Source organism: Lynx rufus, unplaced genomic scaffold, assembly GCF_022079265.1.
Source record: "Lynx rufus isolate CCGP_SWC_20201006 ecotype Redwood Valley unplaced genomic scaffold, mLynRuf1.p SCAF_18, whole genome shotgun sequence".
In the NCBI taxonomy this organism is placed as follows: domain Eukaryota; kingdom Metazoa; phylum Chordata; class Mammalia; order Carnivora; family Felidae; genus Lynx; species Lynx rufus.
In genome coordinates this window covers 34911398-34938438 of record NW_025814832.1, presented here as the reverse complement: position 1 = coordinate 34938438, position 27041 = coordinate 34911398, and the positions used below count along the sequence as shown (strand labels likewise).

Genomic DNA, 27041 nt, shown 5'->3' with positions numbered 1-27041 from the left:
GCTAAAACAATCACGGTTTTTTTTTTCATGAGCGGTCATAATCCAGTCGGTGTGGAGTTCTATAGGGTATTAGACTCCCCAGACGGCGGCCATGACACGGAAGGTTCGCCGAGGTCACGGGAGCACAACGCTTGCCCTAGAGATAACGCATTTCCCCAATTCTTTATCGTAATACTGAGATAACACCAACAATTACCAGCCAGGATGTCAGCCTCATCCATGAGATTGGTACTCAAGAGGATCACACGGCCTGCTTTGTGCTCCTTGAGGAAGCTCCACATTCGATGCCTTGAAAAGGGATCCAACCCAGCAGTTGGCTCATCTAAGAGCAAAATCTACAGAGGATGACAACGTATAAAATCTCTCTCTCCCGCGGTAACTATTTCCACATGGTAGCATGGAGAACAGTAAACAGCAAATAATAATAACTACCCAGCGTTTATGTTCCAGAATGCTTACAATCGTAGTTTACCAGCGGAGTCTCTCTTGACACATTACAATGACACCTCTGCTACTTTTAGGGGTCAAAGGAGACCCCGACTTTTTACTAATATTCAGTCCACATTCCACAGCACGCATCGCCACACTTACTTGAGGATCTCCTAAAATGGCAATCCCAAAGGTCAGCTTTCTTTTCTGTCCTTCACTTAAATGTTCAGCGAGGTTGTCCTGAATGTTTTGTATGTCCAATTCTAATAAAATCCTTTGTACCTACGCAAGAAAACACACAACACTTAAAATCCAAGATGATGCGGACTATACGATGTTAACCGTCCACGACAGCAGTAGATCTGTATTTTTTACTAGGACCTCTTTGCCTAAATTTTGTTCCTGACCGGGTAGGTAAATCCCTGAGGGGAATTCTGTGGTCATGATTTAGCTTGGCAAATTTACCCTGTTAATCCAAGGCATGGTCCTTTACCTCTCGTTCTACCTCCTGTGGCCGAATCCCTTTTATTTTAGCAAACAGCCTGAGGTTTTCCTTCACCGTGAGGATGTCAAATTGAACATTGAATTGAGGACACACGCCAGTCATCTTTCTGATTTCCTCCAAGTCTTGTGTCTCAGAGGGATTTTTATTATAGATGGTAACTGATCCTAAACACAGAAGTTAAAAATAATTTAACATTGGGAAGAGAGAGTGTTTATTAATGCTTAAGATCTTCTACAGGAAAACATTGGCATTATGTCCACAAATATCTAAAATAATGACTTTGTAATTTATCAACAACTCTGGATTAACCTTAACATAAATATATGTTCAGGGTGGTCTATATTTTCCCTGGAATATCACATAACAATGGAATAAGGATAATGCTTTTCACGAAAACCTGGGAAACATGAGATATATTCAAAATCATGGAGTCTGGCAAGCAATGTTAGATAAACAAACATTATTTGCTCTTACACAGTCAAATTTAACCTTAAAATAAGAAAGGCAACATATGACCTCATTCTATCACTGCACATCTTGCCTTTGAGAAATTTCTTTTTGCTCACCTTCTGTTGGAACAGACGATCCATTAAGGATGTTTAGTAATGAAGATTTGCCAGCTCCATTATGACCCAGAATTGCTGTGATTTGCCCTTCATATATGTCAAGGAGTAAGTCTGTTTTTAGAATAGAATATTAACATTAAAAATAAGAGGGCGTTAGAAAGGGCTTGGTTCTAAACATAGAACAAAAAATTAATTTTAGTTGGATATTCTCAAGTCTTTCAATAGTTTATCCAATATTCTCCTGGCTGCTAAAATAACATGCTTCCTGTACAGTATTTGGAAATACATACAACCACCTAAGAAGACCAAATTAATTACAATTTCAAATATTAACATTGGAACACAATCACTTCCATTGTATATGCATGTGCATATGTGAACATGTAAATATATATACAGATTTTGATCATATTCTGTATTCTTTTCTAGCCTACATTTCAAATATTAAATGATAAACATTTCTCATGACATTAATTACCTTTTAAAATATATCAACCAAAAATTATATTTTCCCCTGTTATAAATTTTCTATCTTTCATTACAAACCTTTTGCACTTACAGGTCAGTAGAAGAAAGTCATTCACCTAAGAATCCTTTCCATTATTATTTTTTGTTTGTTTTCTCTACCACCAAGTGAAAACCACATTCTGTTTTGGAAAGTCGTTGGATGAAATTCTTAAGAATTTTATAATACATTAAGTCTAAAAGATCAGGTTCCTTCAGTTAAATTTGTGACCTACTTTCAGACATTAATGAAATTAATTAACAACTGGGATGAATTCCAGTTCGTTCATTTTCTATCTGGATGACCTTGGATGAACTAAACACTATGAGGTTCACTTTACTCAACCATTAAATGTACTAGGAATAATAATTACATGTAAAGGGAAAATTCTTCCTATTGTAATCCAATCCATTAAAACACCACTTATAATTCGTTTCAAAGATTCTAAAAATCATTGGAAAAATAAGCTCCAATAATTAAGAAAAATGAAAGAATAATAAGGAATTAGTCTTGGCCACATGATATTAAAATTATTAATGATTAAAATAATATGTTAGTATTGGAGAACTATAATAATTAAAGTAATATGTTAGTAATAGAGTAACACCACTGGGATAAATATAATAATTAAAATAATATGTTATTGCTTTAGGACACACTGACTATGGAATGTAAAAGAAGCCTAAGATGGACCAAAGTAAACAGAAAAAATAAAGATTAATGAAACAGGCTTTTAAACTCATCAAAAAGATGAATTAATTAATAAATAATATTGGGAGAACTAAACAAGCACATTAACAAGTTTTACATTTACTGTTTATAAATGGAAAAAATGACGTTTTCAAAAGTAAGAGAAAACTGATGATCTCTATCCTGGAACTGACCCATATTAACTGGAAAAAAAGAAATACAAGCCTCAGTTCCTCATCTGCAAAATGGGAGAGATACTATTTATCTGACAGGATTCAGTGAAAAAGTCAGTGTAACTCACTTATCATTGTTTCCATGGAAGTCAATAAACTTTAAATGTTCCTATTATTACTGCTGTTGCTTTTAATTATTGCTTCTTCCCACAAGTGTATGCATTTTTATAACCTTGGAGGGAAATGATTTGAAATATGCATAAAAATCTTAAAAATATAGTCCCTTTGAGTTATCTGCTTTTAGAAATTTGTATCCACAATTACATTCACAATGATTAAACAAGAAGGCTTATTACGGTGGGGTTTTTTTAACGTTAATTTATTTGTTTTTGAGACAGAGAAAGAGAAAGCGAGTGGGGCAGGGGCAAAGAGAAAGGGAGACAGAGGATCCAAAGCCACTCTGAGCTGACAGCATAGAGTTCAATGTGAAGCTCATGGACCTGAGATCAGGACCTGAGCCCCTGCTGAGCCACTCAGTCACCCCCTAGTGTTTTTTTTTTTTTCTTTTTATGATAAGGACAAAATTGGAAACAAGCCAAATTTCATTCGCTAGTGTCAGTCAATTGAGGTGTCCACACATGGGAATCCCATTTAGCCAGTGAAAGCCGGGCTGCGGGTAAGGGCTTCAAAGCGTGTTCCCAAAGGTGTTCCAAAGTTGCTACAGGAAGTAACTGCGAGGGGAGAAGGTTGAGAGCATGCAACTCCCCATTACTTCCCCAAGAGCCCCTGGAACTGTTGATTTCATATAGCGTTTCTACGCAGTGATTTTCATCACTTCTAATTTTTTAATTTTTTTGAAGATGTTGTAAAAAGTCGTTCACGGTTATTGACGAGTACAAAAGTGGTTCATAATGCACGCTGGAAAACTGAAATGACAAATTTAAAAAAGACTTCAATGTATCCTTGGCGAAAATTCAAGAAAGAAACCACAGATCGAGATGGTATTGGATGGGAAAAACCTGGGGGTAGGCGGCGGGGCGGAGAACAAATTTGCTGACACGGGTACAGAAAATTCTGAAAGTGAGAAATGACCTCAGAGGGTAAGTGAGACTGAGTTAAGGCACACTACGGACTAAAAAGTAAATGCCATGAACCTTAGGGAAGGTCTCTGGCTCTTCTATGTAACTTCTCAGGTTTCCCGTCTCTTGTAAAAATCAGTCACATTCTTCCTAAAAATCATTACTAATAAACACAGGCTGTCCTCTATAAAATGAGGCCACTAACTTGGATCTTACCTAAGTATTTGTTACCGAAAACTATTTGTCAGAATCTAGTATCAGATGCATTGGTTCATTCAAACTTCTAACTGTGTTTGCCGTGGAGATGGTCACTTGTGAAATTTCGTTCATGGTCAATGGGGTTACTCACCTTGTTTTATTTATTTTTAATATTTATTTATTTATTTACTTAAACTCAAGTTATTTATTTATTTATTTATTTAAACTCAAGTTAATCAACATAAAGTGTAGTCTTGGTTTCAGGAGCAGATCCCAGTGATTCATCGCTTACATATGACACCCAGTGTTCCTCCCCAAAAGTGCCCTCCTTAATGGCCATCACGCGTTTAACCCATCCCCCCCCCCCGCCCACCTCCCCTCCAGCAATCCCCTGTTTGTACTCACCTTGTTTTAGTTAATCTCACCAGTGCATAGAAACTATATAAAGTCCCTGGCTAGTATAAAAATATATATATCAATTTTACGTCTAGATGGTCTTTCCTCACAGTGCAAATAAAATACAACATTGTTTTTAGCAAGCTGTCTTTAAAACCAAAGTGAAATCATACCTTTCATTGCATGGCCCTATTCCTGTAAATTAGTGAATCCATGAAACACCTGGAAGGATTTTATAGCCAGTTCTCAATCACAGTTAATCTCCAAATGGTGGCGTTAGCTTGTTTGTATTCTGTTTTCTTTTTCTGTTTTGCTCGTGTGCATGTGCTCATTTTTCACGTGGAATTCTCCCCATTTTTTGCAATAAAGAAGTCAATGAAACAATGAAACGTTTCTCTTTACCTTTCAGTGCTTCTGTTTTTCCAGACTTTCCTGTATATTCTTTTTTGACGTTTTTGATTCTGCAATGACAGGAGTGGTGTTGACTCAGCCAACGCAGAAGTGAAAGCAGCAGAGGTCAGGAACAACCCCAGTCACAGTGACAGATACACCAACCCCCGTATGTGAAATAAGGGATGCTATAACCAGTCTGCTCAGAAAGACAGAGACTTGCTTTTGAGTGAGCATTTTCCCCAAGAGAGAAAATAAAAGTCGCTTTAGAAAGTTACAGTTAAATTATTAATGTTTTGCTTGGAGAAGCAGAACACTTTAGAATGGTTCTCACCTTCTGTCTTTGGATGTTTTCTACTCTGTACACAATCAGCTCGTTAATCTGCACTCTTTAACTCTCCCCTCTCACCCTCTCCCATGCCCTCCCATCCCCTCCCACCCCTTTCAACCTTGTTCATTCATCAGACCCTCTGTCACCTGCATTTTCTATAGTTTCCTCTCTGATGGCTTCTCTTTGGCCTGTACTCTGCTTTGGATACAATCAGATTTCTCTCCTCCTCTTTAGAAAAAAAATTTTTTTTAATCTTTATTTATTTTTGAGAGAGAGAGACAGAGTGCGAGCAGGGGGGAACAGAGAAGGGAGACACAGGATCAGAAGCAGGCTCCAGGCTCTGAGCGGTCAGCACAGAGCCTGATGTGGGACTCGAACTCATGAACCGTGAGATCATGACCTGAGCTGTAGTCGGATGCTTAACCGACTGAGCCACCCAGGCGCCCCTCTCCTCCTCTTATTAAAAAAAATATTTTCGGGGCACCTGGGTGGCTCAGTTGGTTAAGTGCCTGACTTTGTCTCAGGTCATGATCTCCTGGTTCATGAGTTTGAGCCCCTTCGAGCCCCGCAGTGGGCTCTGTGCTGACCGCTCAGAGCCTGGAGCCTGCTTTGTATTCTGTTGTTTCCCAATCTCTCTCGACCCGCCCCCCCCTAAAAATAAACATGAAAAAATGTTTAAAAAATTTTTTTAAAACAGGAGCAAATTCTTTCCATGTCCATTTTCTCACTTCCTCCTCGATCACTCTGAACCCACTATTCTAGTGAACCTCCTCATACTGAAATCATTAGTGGCCCCCTAATTATTAAATGCAACAAAGACTTCTCTTTCCTTACTTATTGGATTATGGGTCGCTATTGGTGTCGGTGTCCTGGTTGAAAATGTCTACGTTCAAGGTAACATTGGATTTACTGGCTTTCTTCCTATTTTCCTAAATGTTTCATCTTGGTTTCCTTGTAAGGTCCTCTTCTTTTGCCAGACACATTATCTTGGTGTTCCACAGTGTTCTCCAGGTACATGATGGTCTTCCCATTCTTGACTCTCTTGATGGGTTATCTCGTTGATTCTCATGGTTTTTACACCAACCTAATGCTAACCCTATCCTTTCCTCCCAGCATTAGGCTCCCACATCTAAAGGTTTCATTCGAATATCACACATGCACACACACACACACACACCCCTCTAAATGGGTAATGACCAAACTTGAATGAACATTAGAATCCCAAAGGGAACTAATACAGGAAGAGGCAGGAACCAGGCTCTGACAAGTTAGAGATGTCATGACTACATAAGATCATGTACGGTGGCATCTTTAATTCAAAGGGAAATAATTTGGTCAACCGCTTTTCTGAGCATGGATCAAAATTAAAGTAAGGACAATTATTCAACCAGGACTGGCAGTGGGTGGGGTTACACCAAAGAGTCAGGAAATATAAAAGAGAAAGGCTTAAAATGGTGCTGAATCTGACCACAGTGGGACACCCATTGAAGTGGGGTTTTAATGTGTGTGGGGTTTTTTCTTTTTTTTTTTTTTTGAGAGAGAGAGAGAGAGAGAGAGAGAGAGATCATTCATGAGCAGGGGAGAGGGGCAAAGGGAGAGAGAGAATCTTAAGCAGACTCTGCATGGGGCTTGATTCCACAACTCTGGGATCATGACCTGAACCAAAATCAAGAGTCAGATGCTCAACCGACTGAGCCACCCAGGTGCCCCTTAATGTTTTATTTTACTAAAGAAACTTCCCTTTAGGAGTAGCCGGTTGTTTTTGGATTTCAGAGATGAAGATAGCCATTTGGGGCAGACATCCTGTCTACGCTCTGGGAATGTTGCACGAATGGGCTAAAGTTATAGGAATGGACGGTTGTGCATACAAGTGATCCCAGAGAAGGAAAAATTGGGAGGAGGCAGTAATGGGTGAGAGGGAGCCAGTTTTGAATAAAATATAGGTATTTTTACATAGCCATGATCTTGATTCTGGTTAGAGCTCTGCATGAATTCCTCTATACTTTCAGATATGTATAGCTCACAGGCTGCAAGGGAAAGAGGAAGTGTCCATTGGCATATAAAGGGGAGACCACCTGGGAAAAAGGGAATCATTACAGTAGTACCTTCTAGATCCATGCAACATATTGGGATTGATTGTGATAGTGTTGACACTTGTCTAGTGGTGGGGAAGGCAAGGGTTTCCCTAAGAAAGGGGCGCTATGAGGAAAGAAGAGTTAAGACGTATGCACTGGGAACAGTGTCTAATGTTGGGTGGTAAACAGTCAACTTGAGGCTGTCTTGAAGCCCCAGAACCTGCTTCACTGGTGACTGAAATGTACAGAAACTTGTCACTGAAGAGCTACAAGGTTGGGCACCTAAGCCTGGTTTGCTACTTTGGTGTGGATCTGGGGTGAGTTGTCCTGCAATGGAGTCAAACGCTTTAGTGTAGAGGTCTTGGATCAGATGACTTTTCTTTCCTGATTTGTTAGTGGCTCCAACCTCCACTTTAGTAAAGAATCCAGACCAAGAGACAGGGACCTCTAGAGTTAACGCTGCATAGATGGGTCAGGTTTGGGAAGTAAGGGGAACAAAGATGGCGGGTGAGGACATTTTACTCTCTCTCTTTTGCAGAAGTAGAAAAACAAACATCTTTTGATCTACATAACTAACCTCAAGACTTTTTTGGAAGATTACATCTGAAAGTTATTATAATTTGAACAGTAATAGAGTTTATTTTTTGTGTTCTCAACCAGTGAAGAGGAACTGAGGACATTGAGTTTTGGGGGATTATTCCTCACTTGGCCTTTCTCTTTCAGATAGATGTTTTCATAGAGCTGAGGTCGGTAGGAGCTGTGGCCCCTCAGGAAGCTTAACAGAAAATAGGGTCTGAATTAGAAGGATGAAGTTCAGGTATGTAAGTTCACCTTATGCTCTTTGTCTTAGGCAGAAATAGATCACTTCCTAGCTATAGTGCCATTTTATTCCTCTTCCTTCACCTCCTGACATCTCTACAGTAGCCAGGGGCTAAGAGAATAGACAGACTCTGGATTCCCATCCTGGCTCCCCATTTATGAATGCGTGACATTGGACAAGAGACTTAACCTTTCAGAACCTCACCTTTCTCATTTATAAGATGGGCCAAATAGAAGTGCCCACCTTACAAGCTTTGGTTGAGTATTAAGTGCGTGTCTGGTTCCTAGCAGGCACTGTGTGAATTTCGGCTAAATGACTGGTTTATATTTAAAACCCTCTGGCTCTTCAATTTTAGGGCACATTAGAAAAACCTATAGGGCTTCTTAAAAATCTGCAAATTCTTGGGCCGAAGCCCATACTCCCTGAATTAGAATCGCTTGAGGTAGGATCTGATGGCAGAGATATTTTAAGAACTCCTTATATGAATTTCAAACAATCCTAAAAAGTAAATATTACTCTTGTTCATTACAGGGCGGGAGATCCAGAGAAACTTACACATTTTTTTTTTCTCAGATTACACATCAGATGAGAGGGCATTGTGGTATTGAAGTCTAAAAGTTTTTGAGTCCAAGTTTCTTACTTCTTCCATTATATCACATAAGCCAGAGAAACTATAGAGGAAGGAATTTGGAGAAAGAAAAGAGTAAGCATGAAAGAGAGGCATGAGACAAAAGTTAGAAATAAGGAGGGAGACAAGATGGCGGGTGACGTGGTAACATTATATGGAGCGAAGCAAAGAGAATTTTCCTTTCAAGGAGCAATCAAGAGCCGTTGGTGGTCATGTGGAAGAATTCAAAGTGACATTCACAAAGACAAATTTCTTCTTCAATATTTTGTTCAAGTTTGCCTTGCACCCATATATTGGTATAAGTGTGATTACCTGATGGCTTCTTTTCCTTGGAATTCTGGAGCTACAGGTTCGAAACAATCATCAGAAGGATGCTCAGGATCTATTTCTTTCTCAGTGACCTTATTATTAGTCCTTTGGTGTTGGAAACAAGACGAGTTCAGGAAAAATAATGGAGAGTAATGGCGTTCATTTCCACCTAATTCATCAAGAGGCAATACAATATTGGATCATTAACATTAGAACCAAGAGCAAAGAAGCCTTATTCAAAATAGTGCAGAGTGTCTTAGACTTAAGCATCATAGAGAAATTGTTTTCATTATAACTTCTTATTATTGAAAAGAAAACTGGTCATGAAGTAAACAATGAAAATTCAAAGGAAATAACATATTATCACAAAAGCCAAACAGTACCATAGAACTTTCAATAAATATACATATACAAAGGCTTGAATAAAATGGGTCCAAAATATATTTAGAATGAATGAAACCGAACACTTAGGGGGGAAGGCCTTAATATGGCACATAAAAATAACTGGAAACATGTTTGTGGACTTCAGAAATCCCTTGATCGCAACAATACGACTGGACGTGGTACTGAAGTCCCTATGGAATGTGTATGTAAAGTACAGGAAGAAATTATATTTGTTCAGGATAAATACACTGTCATTTTCCAAATGTAAAACACAGAAGTAGTATTTGTTGCTAAGGGCTTTCAGATATTAAACCAGAAGAGACAGAAAGATAGGAATATATAAAATAATTGCATAGAAGCGTAGAAGACAGGGTTAAATACAAAGTGGAAAGAACATAAAAAGTAAGATAAATAAATAAGATTGTGCAAGAAAAAAAAGTGTTCTGATTCTAGCATGTGGGCAGGAAGTCTGCACTTGTGATATTTTTGGTTGTTGGTAAGATAGAGAAAATTTAACTGGGTAATATAGTTCTGTAAATATGAACAACTGATTAAAAATTTTTCAGAATAAGGCTGAGAACGTCCTCTTTCATTTAAAAAAATTTTTTTTTACATTTATTTATTTTTGAGACAGAGAGAGACAGAGCATGAATGGGGGAGGGTCAGAGAGAGGGAGACACAGAATCTGAAACAGGCTCCAGGCTCTGAGCTGTCAGCACAGAGCCCGACGCGGGGCTCGAACTCACGGACCGCGAGATCATGACCTGAGCTGAAGTCAGCCGCTTAACCGACTGAGCCACCCAGGCGCCCCATCATTTTTATTTTGTTACTTCCTTAAAGGATGGACATGTCATCTTGTGAAGTGGTCCTCCAAGAAGGAGAGGGAGTAGGGGAGAACCTGATTGTTCCAGACCTGGGGCCCTTTCTGGATGTTCAATTCACAATCTGCCCCACATTCTTGTAAGAACTACTTACTAAACACCTTCCACCATACGATAGATCGACACTTGCCAAAACCATGTGGGGAATTAATTTATTGCAGCTCATTTTGAAACAAGTCTTACATATCATTCTTTGAAAACACTTTCAGGGATTCTTGAAAAAAGTACCATTATTTAATCGCTGAATATTCATAATGTGTATTATTAAAAGCAGAAGACTAATTGCTTTCCCATGAAAATTCCTTCAAACTGCTAAAACTATGAAGCAGGAATAAAGAACTCATTCAGTTTGTGATAGGAAATATTTGTTATTCTTTACTTCTTTTTTTTTTAATTTTTAATGTTTATTTATTTTTGAGAGAGAGAGACAGAGTGTGAGCAGGGAGGGGCAGAGAGAGAGGGAGACACAGAATCCAAAGCAGGCTCCAGGCTCTGAGCTGTCAGCAGAGAGCCTGACACGGGGCTAGAACTCATGAACCACAAGATCATGATCTCAGCCGAAGTCGGATGCTTAACCGACTGAGCCGCCCAGGCACCCCTGTTATTCTTTACTTCTTTAAGTACATTTACATAACCTTAAGTAAAAACCTACAATGTGATCAACATGTGCAGAGGTCGAAGAAAAGCCACTTTTACTTACAGGGTAAGATTTTGTCAAAATATAATGCCAATGCCAGGTAGAAAAGCGCATCAAAAGCCAATACAGAAAAAGTTGCTATCAGTACATAGGAGTCTCCTGAAGGGTCAGGAAAAATTACACCGTTCATAGTACTATCCAAGTGGATAATCTAAGATTCAAGCAAAAACAATCATTAATAAGTACTTAAATTAAACACAAAAATAATCCAGTGTGGCAGCAAGATTTATCATTTTATTAAACAGGTTTTTAAAAAGCCCTTATAATGAAGTTATTGGTGAAACTATTTCTATCTGACAACAAAGGAATAGTGGAAGGAAATACCGATTTAAAAAAAAATGTTCTAAAAATAGGACATCTTCTTGTTTTCATAAAGTCATTGCAATGTTGCAAAATATCTATTCTATGCAGCAAAAAGAACACAAGTTTTTGAAAGAATATGAAAAATTATTTGAAGCATCTTAGTTGGATAATGATAAGAGAACTTTTTCTAGTTATTACGGCAAATAAAGATATGTTTATAATTTTGTCATGTGACAATAGGTATAATGTTCTAGATGTTGTTCTAAGGCTTTTTATAATATCTCATTTAATCCTTATCATAACCTCATAAGGTAGGCCTTATTATTTTTTTAAATGTTTATTTATTTATTTTGAGAGAGAGAGGGAAAGAGGAAGGGGCTGAGAGAGAGGGGGAGAGAGATTCCCAAGCAGGCTGCACGTTGTCAACGCAGAGCCTGACGCAGGACTCAAACTCACAAACCATGAGATCATGACCTGAACTGAAATCAAAAGTCAGACGCTCAACTGGCTGAGCCACGCAGGTGCCCCTAGGCTGTGTTATTTTTATGTGCATTTTACATATGGTGAAACTGAAGCACAGAGAAACTGAGTGGCTTAACCAAGCAAAGTCAAAATCACGTAGGAGTGGCAAAGCTGAATTCAACACATGAAGTCCAGCTCCCAAGCCCAGTTCCTCACACTGGACAATATAAACTCCACTTATGTAAAATGTTAACGTTTCACGACAAAGTTGAGTTTATTCCGGAAATACAAGCCTGGGTTGACATTTGAAGATCACTCTATGCAATTCAACATAAACCAGATTGAAGGAGAAAGTGAACTGGTTAGTAAAATAGGTGAGTAAAAAGCATTTGATATAATTCAATACCCACATATAATAAAGAAATTCTCTTCGCAAACTGAGAAGATAAGCGATCTTCCTAAACCTGGCAAAATAGATGTACACATACCAATACCAAAAATCATCCTTTTTGTGAAATGTCGAAAGCTTTTCCTTTGCCTGCATTTCTATTCAACATTGTACTGGAGGTCCCAGTCTCCTCGATAAGGCAAGAAAAATAAGTAACTAGCATTAAAAACTGCAAAAGGAAAAAAATAAACTATCATTATTTGTAGACGACATGATTATGCATAAGAAAATCCCAAGATAAAACCTAGAAAAATACTAGCTTTTAAAGTTTGTTTATTTATTTATTTATTTATTTATTTATTTATTTTTGAGAGAGACAGAGAAAGAGAGAGAGAGAGCATGGGAGGGGCAGAGAGATGGAGACAGAGAATCCCAAGCAGACTTTGTGCTGTCAGCACAGAGCCCAATGTGAGGCTTGACCTCACGAACCCATGAGATCGTGACCTGAGCCAAAATCAGGAGTTGGCTGCTTAACCAACTGAGCCACCCAGGCGCTCTTAGTTTTAAAGAATATAGCAAGGAAACTGGATACAGTGCCAATATACAGAAATCAGTTGTATCTCTCTACATTTATGACAAACATTTAAAAATAAGAATCTAAACACAGATGCTATTTATAATGGCATCAAACGTATTAAAAAAGGGATATAAAATTTGGAATAAATAAAAAAATGTGCAAGGCTCTCAATACTTAAAACAAATTACAAAGAGCAAATGAATGTGAAGATATATTATTCATGATCAAAAGAAAAGTGTCAATTTCCCTGAAACTGATTGAAAAAATCAAACTGCATCCCAACGTGAACAGCTTTGTACACACATACATATGCGTGTGTATCACTCAATAAGTTAATTCTAAAACTTACACCATTCAAAGAACCTAGAATAGAAAAGTCTCTCTTTGGAGAAGAAAATCAAGTGGTAAAACTGTTACCACCATATATCAAGACACGTAAAGCAAAAACAATTTTAAGATAATGTAGCAACAGTTCAAGAGTAGACAGATGGGTTAATACAGGATTGGTTGAGCTCTGACAAAGGAAATATAGCAGTCTGTCCAGGGAAAGGATGGTCTTTTCAACAAATTAAGTGGAAGAAATTGGATATTCATGTAGAAAAATTAATATTGCTTCTACATATAGATATCTGAAAGTTATTTTGAAATGGATTTTATATCCAAATGTAAAAGTAGAATCAATTGAGTTTCCAGAAAAGAACATGGGAGACAAACTTTAGAAAAAAAATTTTTTTAAGCTTATTTATTTATCTGGGGAGACAAAGCACATGTGCATATGTGCACCGGTGAGCTGGGTAGGAGCAGCGAGAGGGGACAGAGAGAGAATCCCAAGTAGGCTCCGCGCTGTCAGCTCAGAGCCGGATGCAGGGCTCGATCCCGTGAACTGAGAGATCATGACCTGAGCCAAAATCAAGAGTCAGAGGCTTAACTGACTGAGCCACCCGGGCACCCCTGGGAGAATATCTTTATGACCTTGGGGGAATGCAATGATTTCTTAAAGATACAAAAGCACTCTACAGAAAAGAAAACGCTCATTAAAAGCACCATTGAGCAAGTAAATATGTCAGCAACAAATGTCTCATAGCTCGCGTATGTAAGAAATTCCTACAAAGCAATAAGGAAAAGACTAAAAGTCAGTTAAAAAAAAAAGTGGGGGAAACCTGGATAGACACTTTATAAAAGAGAAAACCCAAAATGCCACTAAGCGTACGAAAAAGAATGAAATTTCATCAAACATCAGGAAAATGCAAATTAATACCCCAAGGATTTTTATTGCAGATCCACCAGAATGGCTAAAATTTGGCAGACTAATAATACCAAATGCTGGTAAAGATTCGGGACCACTGTAACTCGAAACATCTGGTGCAAAAGTAAATTGTTTCAACCACTTTGGAAAAATACTTGGTAGTAGCTATGAAGATTAAGATGTATGTATCCTAGATCCTACTATCCAACTCTGAGGTCTGTACCGAACAGAACTGAATGCCCATATTCACTAGGGTAGATGCATAAGGATTTTTTGCAGCGTTAATAGTAGTCAAAAACTGGAAAAGATTTCCAGGCAACACTAAAAACAGGCAACACTAAAAAATTAGGCTTAGGAACACACATTAGGTGGGGATGAGGAAGTGAAGATCACAAAACTTTTACCTTCAGGAGGAAAGAGTGGAGTTGTGGCATCCTTCTATTTCTTGATCTAGCTCATGAGCGTTTTGATACACTTAGTACCTGTTTGTTACGCTCTGTATTTATAGTCTTGACAACTTTTCAGATTTGAGGTTTCCAAAAGCAGTTTACACAGTTTTTAATAGAGAATGCCTTCATTATATAAAGTAAAAACGAATATCGTATGATTTCATTCGTATGTGGAATTTAAGGAACGCGACAGATGCGCATAGGGAAAGGGAAGGAAAAATAAGATAAAAACAGAGAGGGAGGCCAACCATAAGAGACTCTTAAATACAGAGAGCAAACTGAAGGGTGCCAGAGGGGAAGTGGAAGGGCGGGGTGGGCTAAATGGGGGATGGGCGTTAAGGAGGACACTTGCTGGGATGAGCACAGGGTGTCATATGTAAGTGAGGAGTCTCTGGGTTCTACTCCTGAAACCAATACTACACTGTGTGTGAACTCACTTGAATTTAAATAAATAATGAAAAAAAGAAAGGTGAATAGCTGCATATGAGAAACAAGAAGAAAATGCTTCCGAATGAAAATACACCTGAGAGGGGAAACTCTGTCTTATTCAAGATGTTCTTATTCAAACTTCCTTATGTGATGATGATTTTTCTACACTGGAATAATAACATTCTCAAATCTAGTCTTAGGCTAGAATTGTTTAGCATAAATGCTGCTAATTTGAAAGAGCACTTAGGGGCGCCTGGTTGGCTCAGTTGGTTAAGCATCCGACTTTGGCTCAGGTTATGATCTCACAGCTCTTGGGTTTGAGCCCCACGTCGGGCTCTGTGCTGACAGCTCTCTCTGCCCCTCCCTTGCTCACGCCCTGTCTCTCTCTCTCTCTCTCTCAAAAATAAGTAAACATTAAAAAAAGAGAAAGTGTTTGCAACCATGAAGAGTTATGAAGTACCAAGTTCTTTTGAAAGTTCAATAATAAAGAATTAACTAGGCTCCTACCTTACTCAATCCAGCAGTAAAGGTAAATGGGCTGCAGATACTCAAAATCCACTCCAGAGAGGAAGGGAGTTGTCTGTAATATGCGGCGAATCCCACGCCCCCCCAGAAGACAATGAGGAGAAACATAACCAAATTGGTGAGGACCGTTTTCTTTAGCAACACACTCATCAGGAACACTAAAGCTATCTGAAAGAGAGAGAAGACGTCTAGCCATTAAACAGCCATTACACAATAAATACGGATGTCTAGATCATAACATAAATATTTATCAGTGAGACGCTGATGAAGATATCAAGGCATCACAATGCTCAGTCCTTCCCTCAACCCCTTTGTAAAGAGGATCCTTATTTGCTCTCCTCAACTGCTAGGCATTAGTTGCTGAAGAAAGGGCAGGGGGAAAGCTGTGCGCACCGAGGACAAGGATACATGTGCACGCTTGGAAACACCCAAAGAAACCACATTAATGTCTTAAGAAAGGACACCTATGTACCCTCTCCAGGAAACACCCTGGGAGGTGGGGGGGGGGCGGTGTAGAGGCTCTTGCTTTATGAAGGAAGAGGGGTGACATGGGAAGAGAGGGCAAGATGGAGTGTCAGAGGGAGATACTGTGCAAGCCACCATGTTATGGGGAACCTTTGGGACGAAGAGACAGGTCCGCCCCTCAAGCGCATCCTCATGAACCGTCTAGAAAAGTCTTAGAGTCAAAATATTTTTAGAGTCAAGGTTTTTTTTCTTTTTGAGGCATCGTTTCATTAATGCAGACTTTATGCAAAAGAGAGGTCCAATTGTATTTCATACTAGATCAACTTCTCAACAACTCCTAGAGACTTTCTCAAGCAAGTACGCACACACCTGCACACAAAGCGGACACGAAGGAAATAACGAACTGTAATGACCTCCAGAGAACTTCATTTTTACTACATCTAGCTACGACCTAAAGCAGAGAACGTGGTAATAAATGTATGCACTTACCAAGGACAAGCCGTATAAGAAAAAGAGTGTACATATGACCATGAAGCCTGTCATGACTATAATTTGGGTAGATGTTATGACAACTGTAATGATTATGGAAATAATGAAGATGAAGCCAGCATAGATTAAGCCCCAGGAGAGCCTAAAAGAAAACAAAAAGTTATTTCAATTATTTTAACTTCATTAGGAAATAGTTAAAACCTACCAAAAACCTAAAGAATGATACAATGTTTACCGTTCTATCTGCCTAGTTAGATTAGTAACTAAAATGTTATTAATATTACATTGGTAGGGCTGTGCTGCTGCCTCCTGGCTAAGCATCAGCTCTGCACCCACTTATTGTATAAATAGAATGAACACCTGCATACATGGCATCATCGTGTATGTGTTCTGCTGTTGCTCGTCTACATCAATGGACATATATTCATATTCATATTCATCAATGGACATATATTCACTGTTGTATAATAATATTTCATCATATGACTATATCCTAATGTTCTCCTGCCCATGGACTTCTAGGTTGTTCCAATTTTTGTCTCCAATTTTTATTTATTTGTTGTTGCCAAGACCACTCTCGTACTTATCTTTTTTGGGAAAATGCACAAAAGTGTCTCAAAGGGGTAAATGCTGAAGTAAAGAGATTAAGCTCTTTGTGTCTTCGGCATTATAACATATTACCGAGGTGTTCTGACCGTAGAAATGGGAGGGAATATAACTAAACTGCTGATCAGTCAGGGAACCACGGAAGCCCCGGGGGCAGAGGAGAATTGGACCGTTCTTGAGGATTTCAGCCGGCTGGACCTCCACGCTCCTTAGTAGTAGAAAACTGAAATTTCATAATTCCTCCAGGCTCATTCTTTTCTTGCTATTCCTGTTCATGTTTCCTTTTTTGAAAGCTGATATAAATGAGGGTACAGCCTTAAGTGCTCATTCTGTGTTGTTTTAGATGTGCTGGGGTTCGCATTTTTATCAGGTGGTTAGTAAGAAATAGTATTCAGTCTTAGATCTAAGAGGACCACACAAGGTGTTTGAGTCCGGGCTTCCTGTTTTACAGATAAGTAAACTGTAGGTCCTACTGTTACTTCATGGGCCTATTCAAGACCCACCGAGTAAATCAGTAGCCAAGCCCAGACCACAGTGCGCGCCCTGCTCAGTCCTCTTGCCTCTACACGAAATTGCCCAACTGAATAAGAATCCGGGGCGTCCGGGTGGCTCAGTCGGTTAAGTGTCCGACTTTGGCCCAGGTCACGATCTCGCGGTTTGTGGGTTGGAGCCCTGCTTTGGGCTCTTCGCTGACCGCTCGGAGCCTGGAACCTGCTTCAGATTCTGTGTCTCCCTCTGTCTCTGCCCCTTCCCTGCTCACACTGTCTCTCTCAAATGAATAAATGTTTAAAAAAAAATTAAAAAAAAAAATTCAACAGCTGAAAAAAATAGTGAGAGTATTAAAACCAGGAACTTGCATCAATATGCCCCAGAACAACTGGTTTAATTACTGCTTATTCGACTTCTTTTTAAAGGTCGTGGCATTACAGTGATTCAGCCTTTGTTGGAAACATCAGCATTTTTGGAAAGCATATGGCATTCTGCAGAATCCACTTCCTGAGTACAGAAGGGAACTGCTACAGGTGGGAATTAAAATTCTATACAGTAGGAGAATTACAAATGAAGGAACTTAAAACATTACCTAGAAAAGGGAACTCATTGCAGGGAGTTCGGAGATGGGGGGGTGGGGCGTGGGGGGGGATGTTAATGAAGCTGTGAAAGCCTTCATGATAAAAACAAAGCAATTCAGTCATCACACTTAAATAGTAAATGCTGATGACATTTCACAGTTATTTCACATTACTTAAAAAAAAAGGTTGTGATACAACTTATTTCCAGTAGACACCCTGTACTTGGCAAAAACATTTCAGATTTGTTTTTTCCTTTTTAGTTTTAAGGCTATATATATATATATATATATATATATATATTTGATACACACACACACACACACACACACACACACATATATATATATATTCGTTTTGCTAACTTTACGTTACATGCATACTAAGAAGCATTTACGCTGAGGATGAATCCACATGTAAATATCCAATACCTTTCTGATTTTAATCCAGAATTGACTTGTGCCCCCCCATTCTCAGGTGACTACAGGAATACTGCCCTACAGGACATCCTCTGAACTAAAAAACAGTCCTATTTACACAGAGTCCCCCTCTCTACCCTCCTAACAGACTCCATTCATTCCTTTGCATTTGCCAAAGTTTCACTGCAAACCACTCTTTTTTTTTTTTTTTCATTTCGGAAACACATTTTCCTCTTTTTCTGTTTCACAATTAAGGCATGTTAGAATCAAAACTCTCTCTGTTAATCAAATATACTTGATAGAAAATTTAAAATTTCCTAGACCATAATGTTATTTTAGGGAACATGTGACTTACAGATGATTGTTCAGTAAATAATTCCTCACCCATTCCAAATAGTTCCATAGCCACAAAGAGTAATTTTCTTGATGTGGGGACTATACAAAGACACATTTCCCAGGATTCAGTATTGAAAAATGTTAGTTTTTTTTTAAGTTTATTTATTTATTTTGTGAGAGAGAGAGAGAGAGAGAGAGAGACAGGGAGGGGCAGAGAGAGAGAGAGGGAGAGAGAGAATCCCAAGCAGGCTCTGCACTGTCAGCACAGAACTCACGGGGCTCAAACTCATGAATGGTGCGATCATGACCTGAGCTGAAATCAAGAGTCGGATGCTTAACCAGCTGAGCCATCCAGGCGACCTCTTGGAAGCTTAGAGCTTGTATGATTTGTGTTTTTATCTTCTAGTCTTACCCGTTATCATTCTGTGAGATCCTTGTTTCTATTCTTCAATCATTTGTTTTTATTATAATACAAACACACACATACATAGACAGATGGACACATACATAAATATACGTGTGTTTAAATATATGTATTTAAAAACATCTCAGTCATTTTTGAATGAGTCAAGATACAAAGATATCAATATATGAACAAATGTCCTTATTGAGCCCTTCCGACATGCCACCCTAAGTGCTATATGCACTGGGCATATTTTATAGGACATCTCAAGTCCAACACATGGTACTTAAGTACTGCAAAAAAATATATCCCTGCTGATCAAACTGCTGAACACAAGCTAGCCATTATAGGATCATACTTTCTTCAAGTATGAGGAAGTGCGGAGAAGTCAAATGATAACCATGGGCAGACCAAGCAGGAGGGGTGCAGTCGGGGCCGCTGCATTGGAGTCTCAGCTGTGGCACACAGTTTTGGAAATAATGACACGTTTTTACCGCTTCCTAATTTCTGATTATTCGTCGCACTGCTTGAATCAGTTACTCACCAGAAGGCTGAATCTTGTAGACCCATCATTTTCATCAAATCCTTCCATTTTTTCCTCTCTTTTGTAACGTTGAGCGATATAAAGTGTATCAATGGAAAAAAGTAAAGAAGGCAGTAGAAAATAAACATCTCCTTTTGAAGAATGTTTTTATGAATAAAAGGTAAAGTCTTCATATTTATAGCAGTAACTGACATCAACTCTTCTGTCACAGAGCGGTTTGTTGCGATCTAAAGTGGGGTTTAAACAAGGAAAATCATTATTTGAAAAAATAGGAACTGAACAGGCTATGGTGAAATCCACACAAGCTTATGAGGGCTATACCAACATCAATTCCCTGATTTTAATATTGTTCTGCAGTTATGAAAGATATTACCGTTAGGAGTAACTGGGTGGTGGGTACACGGACCTCCATGTACATTGTTTTTTGCCATTTCCTTTCCCATCACTCTGAAACTCCTTGAAAATTAAAGTTAAAAACAAAAGCAATGGGTTCCTTCGCCCAAATCCAATCTCAGCCTTTGTATCCCTACTTCATTGTACAAACGTATGAAAACCTGAGCATATATCACCTTTCACCCAAATCGCGATACCTGTGGAACAAGTTTACGTGAATTATTAGAACTTTTCTTACTTGTATGATAGCAGCGTCAATGGCAGTTTGTAAAGTCACAAATCCTCTATTCCAGTATTTGGCCAGAGAACAGGAAAAGTCACCATGCATATTCCAACAATGAGCTACAAGCACAAAGGGAGGCGATACCATAAGCGACGTTAGCCGATGGACGTCATTAGAGAATAAGAAATGAGAACCCAAGGGAAAACAATCTAGGGGAGTCTCCACCAGTCAGAACTTATAACCACATAGGAAAAAAAAAATACCAAATAAAGTTCTTAATGAGGCAAATTTTATTCTCCGAGACTGTAGTATGCATAGGAAGTCTTAGACATGAAAAGAAGGTGAAAGCTGGGGCGCCTGGGTGGTTCAGTCAGTTGAGCGTCTGACTTCAATTCAGGTCATGATCTCACAGTTCAAGAGTTCGAGCCCCCCATCAGGCTCGCGGCTGTCAGCGAAGAGTCCGCTTCGGATCCTCTGTCCCCCTCCCTCCTCCCCTCTCTCGAAAATAAATAAATACTTGAAAGAAGATGAAAACAAACATGCCACTCCTACCATGCTGGATTCCCTGCCGTGCCTCAAAATGCTTAACGTAGTCTTGTGCTAGAACTGTTTTTTGCTCATATGCTCATATGCTCGGTCTCCTGACGGATCCATGGCTCACTCCTTCCCTCTATCCTGATCTCTTCTCAAAAGCGATCTCAGCACAGAGGCCTCCCCTGGCCACCATAAATAAAAATATCTGGAAGAGCATTCGGGCTCTATCTTGCAAGCCTGCTCTATTTTACTTTGTTGTTTTATCGCCACTTGGCAGAGTGCATCATTTTTGTCCCACCCCCTGTCCCCGACTGGAATGACTCGTGCAAACAGGCTTCCCTCTGTGTTTTGCTCACTTTCATCCCCAGGGCCAGAACAGTGCAGGACACAAAGAAGACACTCAGAGAATGAATGGGAAAGAACCGATTCTCTTAGTCACATCAATTCTGCTTCCTGAAAGGCCCTCAGACCCATTCACTCTCCTTCTCAGCTGCCGCCAGTCATGTCCGAGCTGCCTTTGGCTCCCTGGTATGTTTGGCTGTGTTCTCCCCCACCGCTCTGCAACCCATGCCCTGGGCCATATCCAGAGAGCTCCCTTAGGCTTGGGGGTCTAATCTCTTCTCTGCCCTAATTAAAGTACCTCAATGGCTCCCCAACACCCTAGGTTTGTAGGACGTCACGGGGTCCAGCCCTTGGGTTAACTTCAGCCTCAGTCTCCTGTCACATTCCTTTCCATGTCCTCTGTTCAGCTATACTCATCTTCTTCCATGGATACAAACAGATGCCCTTGGCACCTCAGGACTTTCACACCTGCCCTTCCTCTGTCTGAAATGCAACGCTTTTCCCACCCCCATGTGCCAGTCCTTCTCATTTGAAACATCACTTCGCCCCGTAAGACTTCTGTCATCTCACAGCTTATTAGGAACCCCTGGTCTAAGTCTCCCACCCGCTCAGCACCTCTCTTTGCACTTGTCATGAACTCATCAATGTCTGCCTTTCCTGCTGACCTGGAACCTCACCTGAGGCCAGGACCTCTCCGTCTGGATCACCCCACATCCTTTGCAACATGCCCCTGTGTGCTCACTTTATCTCCATTGGATGACTCCATCATGTTTTATCGTGGGAAGATATGATTGCCCTCGCAATAAGTTCAGCGATACAATGTGCTCTATCTACTTTATCATGTTCTATCAAAAGCATCTCTGTTGCCCATCCCAACCTATTCCTTAGGTTGAAAACATGGAAAATACCACAATGATATTTTATATGGAAAGTCACCTGTGAAAAGATCTTCCTTCAAAAATGGAATGTTATATCCCTGAACAAATTTTAGCTTATAAGAGAAAGCGTCATTAAAGATGATTCCCACCAGGTCTGCAAAACTGTCTAAAAGTAGTTTATCCATGGATTTTTGATTTGGCACTCCGATTAGTCTTCTTTCTGTGGATGACAAGGTAAAAATAGACAGAGAGGGTTGCACACTTTCACCGCAACGGAATGTGATATCCAACTGTGTCATCAGATTGGAATGAAACTAAAATCATTTTCCACTTAAATGAAACTTATCCCAAAAGGCAGGGAGGGCCTTTTGAAAAAAAAAATGGTTTAGATTCTAGACTCAGGAGACATGCATGAGAACTGAGTGTTTTCTTTTAGTAATGACAAGTATTATGGCAAATTTTAGGTATAGAGAAATATTATACTAGGGTAAGTATGCATATCATACTTAGAGGAGAGTAGAGTCAGGGGATTCCAGATTTCAGATTTGCTGAAGCAAAGACACCTCATCTAATTTTTGCCTTATGTGGGAACTAAGATTGCCAGGTAAGTGTATTTCTCACAGCCAGCAAACTCACCTGTGAGAAATCGAGGATTAAAGCGCAGACTACCGAACTGCACCCACCTTGCCCATGAGTGAAATACACATTTGATCTTAGTTATCTCAGTTACATAGGGATTTCATTTAGAGTGAAGGCCTTTAAAGATGTGTACAAAGTATACCATATGCAGACAGACTATCTTTAGATTAGCCATCCTTACTTTTCATAGTTCTGACATTATAATTTAATAGCTAGATTTAATTTCTTTTATTTCGATGTTTTTTTTTTTTCCTGTGTTGTAAATCTTAATCACTGTATTTCCATGTTAAGGGCACCCGCACCCACAAATGGCATATTCTCCTAGACACTATTCTGCAAATCTGAAATCATAAATTTATTGTTTTAAGTAAATTCCAATAGAAATGCAGACCTCCCTAATTGGACCCCCATCAAGCTGAAAGGCTTTGAAAAACTAATTGTTGCAAGAGAAAGAAAAAACTAACCAAATTTGTAGGCTATCTTGATAATCTAAATAATTAGCATGATAGATCACTGTCAGTTCGAATTCAACATGTATACATCAATTCAAAAAGATATGAAATAATACCAGTAATTCTTTGTTGCCATTAGTACACCTACCTTTCACAAAGGGAGCAAATGTTGTTTTATTCACTATCTGCTGTGTTATATCAGAGACGGGTGTATACACAACACCTATAGAGTTATTAAAGTTATCTGCCCTTCCCAGAGCTTGGGGAGGAATTTCAGGAAAATATGTCTTTTCTCTGAAGTGTGAAAACAGTCCCATGTACAGTCCCAGAAGTATTGGGAATATCCATTCCTATAACAGGAGGAAGAACGAATTTAGATTATATTCTCTTAAAAGCCTCAGCCAATACCAAAGAACTGTTGAAGATAAATTCTGATTTTGCCACATAGTTGGCTTCTCTTTGCTCTCAACTCTTCAGAGCAAAGGGAACCCAACAAAAGATGCACACCGAGATAGTTGCCACATAGACCATTCTCCAACACTAGAACTAAACTTTTGTATTAAATCATGAACTACTGCAGAGGCCATCATAAAAACCAACAGGGTGACTAATAGGATGACACTTCTTAGGCCTGGGCATCAGACTTTATAGTCTCTAAGACACAGAGGGTCCCAGATAGAGTTCATGATGGCAAATAGCAACATTTTGGTCAATTGTCATATTCTTGTATTGGAAATAAAAAAACAAAACAAAACACGAAAAGGAACTGAGTGTTGGATATTGCCCAGTGGTTCACCAATATCAGTAATCTCTTCCTGCTTAAAACAATGCTAGACCACATTCCCAGCCTCTGGGAATGAAGTCAGACCAAGCGATTGAGTGATTGAGTTCCAACCATAGAACATGAGCAGAAATGATATGCAACCTTCAAGGCCCGACTTGTGGAACCATGCAAAACCTATATTCTGTCTCAGTCCCTGTACTTTCTGATGTTCTGACTAGATTCAGACGATCCAGGGGAGATCTCCAAGGCCTAGGGAGATGGCAGAGTCCCTAGATGAAGGAGCTCGGGTCCCTGACTGACTGTATGGAGAAGATTCCTTCACCTACCAGACCCACTTTAGTTTCACTGTCAACCTTATTTAGACTATGAGCAAAGTGAAAAACAAACTTTTGCTGAGTTAAGCCTCTGAGATTTGGGTCAATTACCTGTAGATAGCCCACCTACCTAATGCAACTGACAATCAGTGGTGGTACTTGGTCCGTAATTCGTGGAAATAGTCTTTACATAGAAAATTTATGGCTTTGAAAAGAAGTGCCCCAAGTTAAAATTTCTCAATTTCTGCTGGGGCTCTTTTGATTATTTCTTTGCTCTAATTTTGTTACATATGGTAGCAGCTTTAATAGCTGCTATAATTTCCCGGGGTGCCTGGGTGGCTCAGTCAGTTAAGCATCCAACTCTTGGTTTTGGCTCTGGTCATGATCCCATGGTCACGAGACTGAGTGCTGTGTTGGGCTCCATGCTCAGCATGGGATTCTCTCTGTCCCTCTCTCTGCCCCTCTGCCTCTCTCTCGCTGTCTCTCTTTCTCAAATAAAATAAAATAAAATAAAATAAAATAAAATAAATAAAATAAAATAAAAAATAAAAATCAGGGCACCTGGGTGGCTCAGTCGGTTGGATGTCCAACTTTGGCTCAGGTCATGATCTCAGGGTCTATGAGTTCGAGCCCCGCGTCCGGCTTTGTGCTGACAGCTCAGAGTCTGGAGCCTGCTTTGCATTCTGTGTCTCCCTCTCTCTGCCCCTCCCCCACTCGCTCTCTCGCTCATTCTCTCTCTCTCTCAAAAATAAATAAACATTAAAAAATTTATAAATAGTTGCTAATAATTTCCCATACAATTAAATTCTCATTTATTCTGTTTTTTTTTGTTTTTTTGTTTTTTTTAAATATGAGGAATATTCTTCGTCTTTGCAATGCTACGTTATTTTTCAGGGACTGCTATGAGACTCTCAGTTTGACAAGTACGGTTAGAGGCAACCTCAAAATCAATGAATCCAGTCTGCTACTTAAAATATAGAATAAGAGCATCGTTAGGGGATAAAATAAAAGAATAAGGTGAGCTGCAGAAAGAGGGAAACTTTCAAACATACCAATAAGCTCTCTCTTTTCATTCTCCATTTCTTAAGAAGATTCTTGTGCAGAAGCGCCTGAGTTTGGTGGTACACACTTTTCTGTTTCATATTCATTTAGCTTTGCATTGAACAAACAAGGAGAAAATTAACAAGGTGTGAAATAAACCAGAAAAATAAGTGTAATAAGAAACATCTTGGGGAGAGTGGCGAAAAGCAGAGAGAAAAACCTTGATCGTCGTTTGGTGGAAAATATTTCCTGCCTTTAAGAACTACAAAAAATGAGTTTAAAATATCATCTTAATAACACATGGCTGCAAAATTTTACATCACATATAATCACTGTAAGCTATTTGGGAGAGTGGGTAACCATTGGGACATAGTGTTCAGTGTCACAATTTTCCCGAAAAATAAAGAGCAGAACAATGGAAAAGATATTGTTAGTTTTCAGAACCTGTAAGCCACTTCACATGTTTTTACCTCTTATACCAGAAATTCCACTATATGAATAGAGTAATTGAATTCTATCTCATCCGATTAATAATTTTTGTTCTTTGCATTTAAATAGAAATACCAGAGCTAATCAAATTAACCAAAATTCTGATTATTTCAATTCATTTGAATAATTAATTATGCCCAGTAAACGTAACCTCAGTGGACTCTTTTCCTGTAGCATTTCCCTTTCAGATGAAACTGAACAGCTTTTATCCAAAAGAGCTAGGCTGTGAGATAGCAATTCAGACCCAAACTACCTGAAACTTGATTGTGAGACACAAGAAGGACAGAAGAACTCATCTCCATTTTCTGAATTCAGAAGTCCTTGAATAACTGAGGAAACTAACAAGGAAGAAGAAAGAAAGAAAGAAAGAAAGAAAGAAAGAAAGAAAGAAAGAAAGAAAGAAAGAAAGAAGAAAGAAAGAGAAAGGAATCCCACAGAAAGTAATTTTCCCCAAATGTTTGCAAATAAGCCAACAGAGACGATTTTTTTTCAGCTTTTATACTCTCAGAATTAAATTATTTTAGATTTGCATAACAAAATATTCAGACAATTCTCCCTCACCTAGTACAGAGGCAGATTTTAGTATTTTCCTTTATCCTGCTGTTCTACCTGCACAATACAAGTTGGTTGGGAATAAATTGCAAAATTTTATCATTCGGTCTTCAATACAATACATATGAGTATTTGGAAACATCTGAAAAAGAGACTGATTTTAGCAATGCCCACCCACATATTTGCCATAGCACAACTAAACAGCTCTACTTACCGTCTGGAAAATTACTCTGGAAACACTGTCAAAGCACAGTTCTGTTTTTGTGTACAGCAACAATGAAAATTTCCTTATTTCTACTTCTTCATTTATTCCTTACATGGGTGCCTTCCCCGGGCTGCTTTGTGAGGGGGGGTGGGGTGTAGTCAGACCAAGCTGCACATAATGAACTTGTTTTGTTTTCTGCCTTTTCTTCCCTAAGCCAATTATTTGCAGGGAAACGATGGTTCAGTGGTTGGCTGGCAAGAAAACAAACCCTGTGTTTGTGCACTTGGCCTTTCAACTCCAGGGATGAGGGGTAAAACGGTAAACAAGGAAAACAGAACTAGCCTGTCGAACATGATGAGACCAAGATGGGGAAAGAGCAATAAATAAGTAAAAGCAACCACTAACCAAAGTGCTTAAATGTGTATGAGAAA

The 27041-nt window shown here is 39.1% G+C and overlaps 1 protein-coding gene across 1 annotated transcript in view; it reads right to left on the bottom strand.

Moving 5' to 3' along the window:
• The window catches only part of ABCA6 (ATP binding cassette subfamily A member 6), a 59911-nt gene extending 33145 nt beyond the window's left edge, over nucleotides 1-26766 (bottom strand). Inside the window, exons 1-15 of the mRNA XM_047081515.1 lie at nucleotides 26620-26766; nucleotides 25376-25475; nucleotides 23374-23575; nucleotides 22193-22354; nucleotides 20396-20499; nucleotides 19765-19991; nucleotides 16390-16531; nucleotides 15418-15603; nucleotides 11060-11207; nucleotides 9098-9263; nucleotides 4944-5002; nucleotides 1501-1611; nucleotides 923-1098; nucleotides 592-711; nucleotides 197-335 (exon numbers count right to left, since the gene is read on the bottom strand). Of these exons, the coding sequence (XP_046937471.1) occupies nucleotides 197-335; nucleotides 592-711; nucleotides 923-1098; nucleotides 1501-1611; nucleotides 4944-5002; nucleotides 9098-9263; nucleotides 11060-11207; nucleotides 15418-15603; nucleotides 16390-16531; nucleotides 19765-19991; nucleotides 20396-20499; nucleotides 22193-22354; nucleotides 23374-23575; nucleotides 25376-25471 (2038 nt within the window). The 5' untranslated portion in view covers nucleotides 25472-25475; nucleotides 26620-26766. The remainder of the gene's footprint in view (nucleotides 1-196; nucleotides 336-591; nucleotides 712-922; nucleotides 1099-1500; nucleotides 1612-4943; nucleotides 5003-9097; nucleotides 9264-11059; nucleotides 11208-15417; nucleotides 15604-16389; nucleotides 16532-19764; nucleotides 19992-20395; nucleotides 20500-22192; nucleotides 22355-23373; nucleotides 23576-25375; nucleotides 25476-26619) is intronic.
• Between the last annotated feature and the right edge of the window lie 275 nt (nucleotides 26767-27041).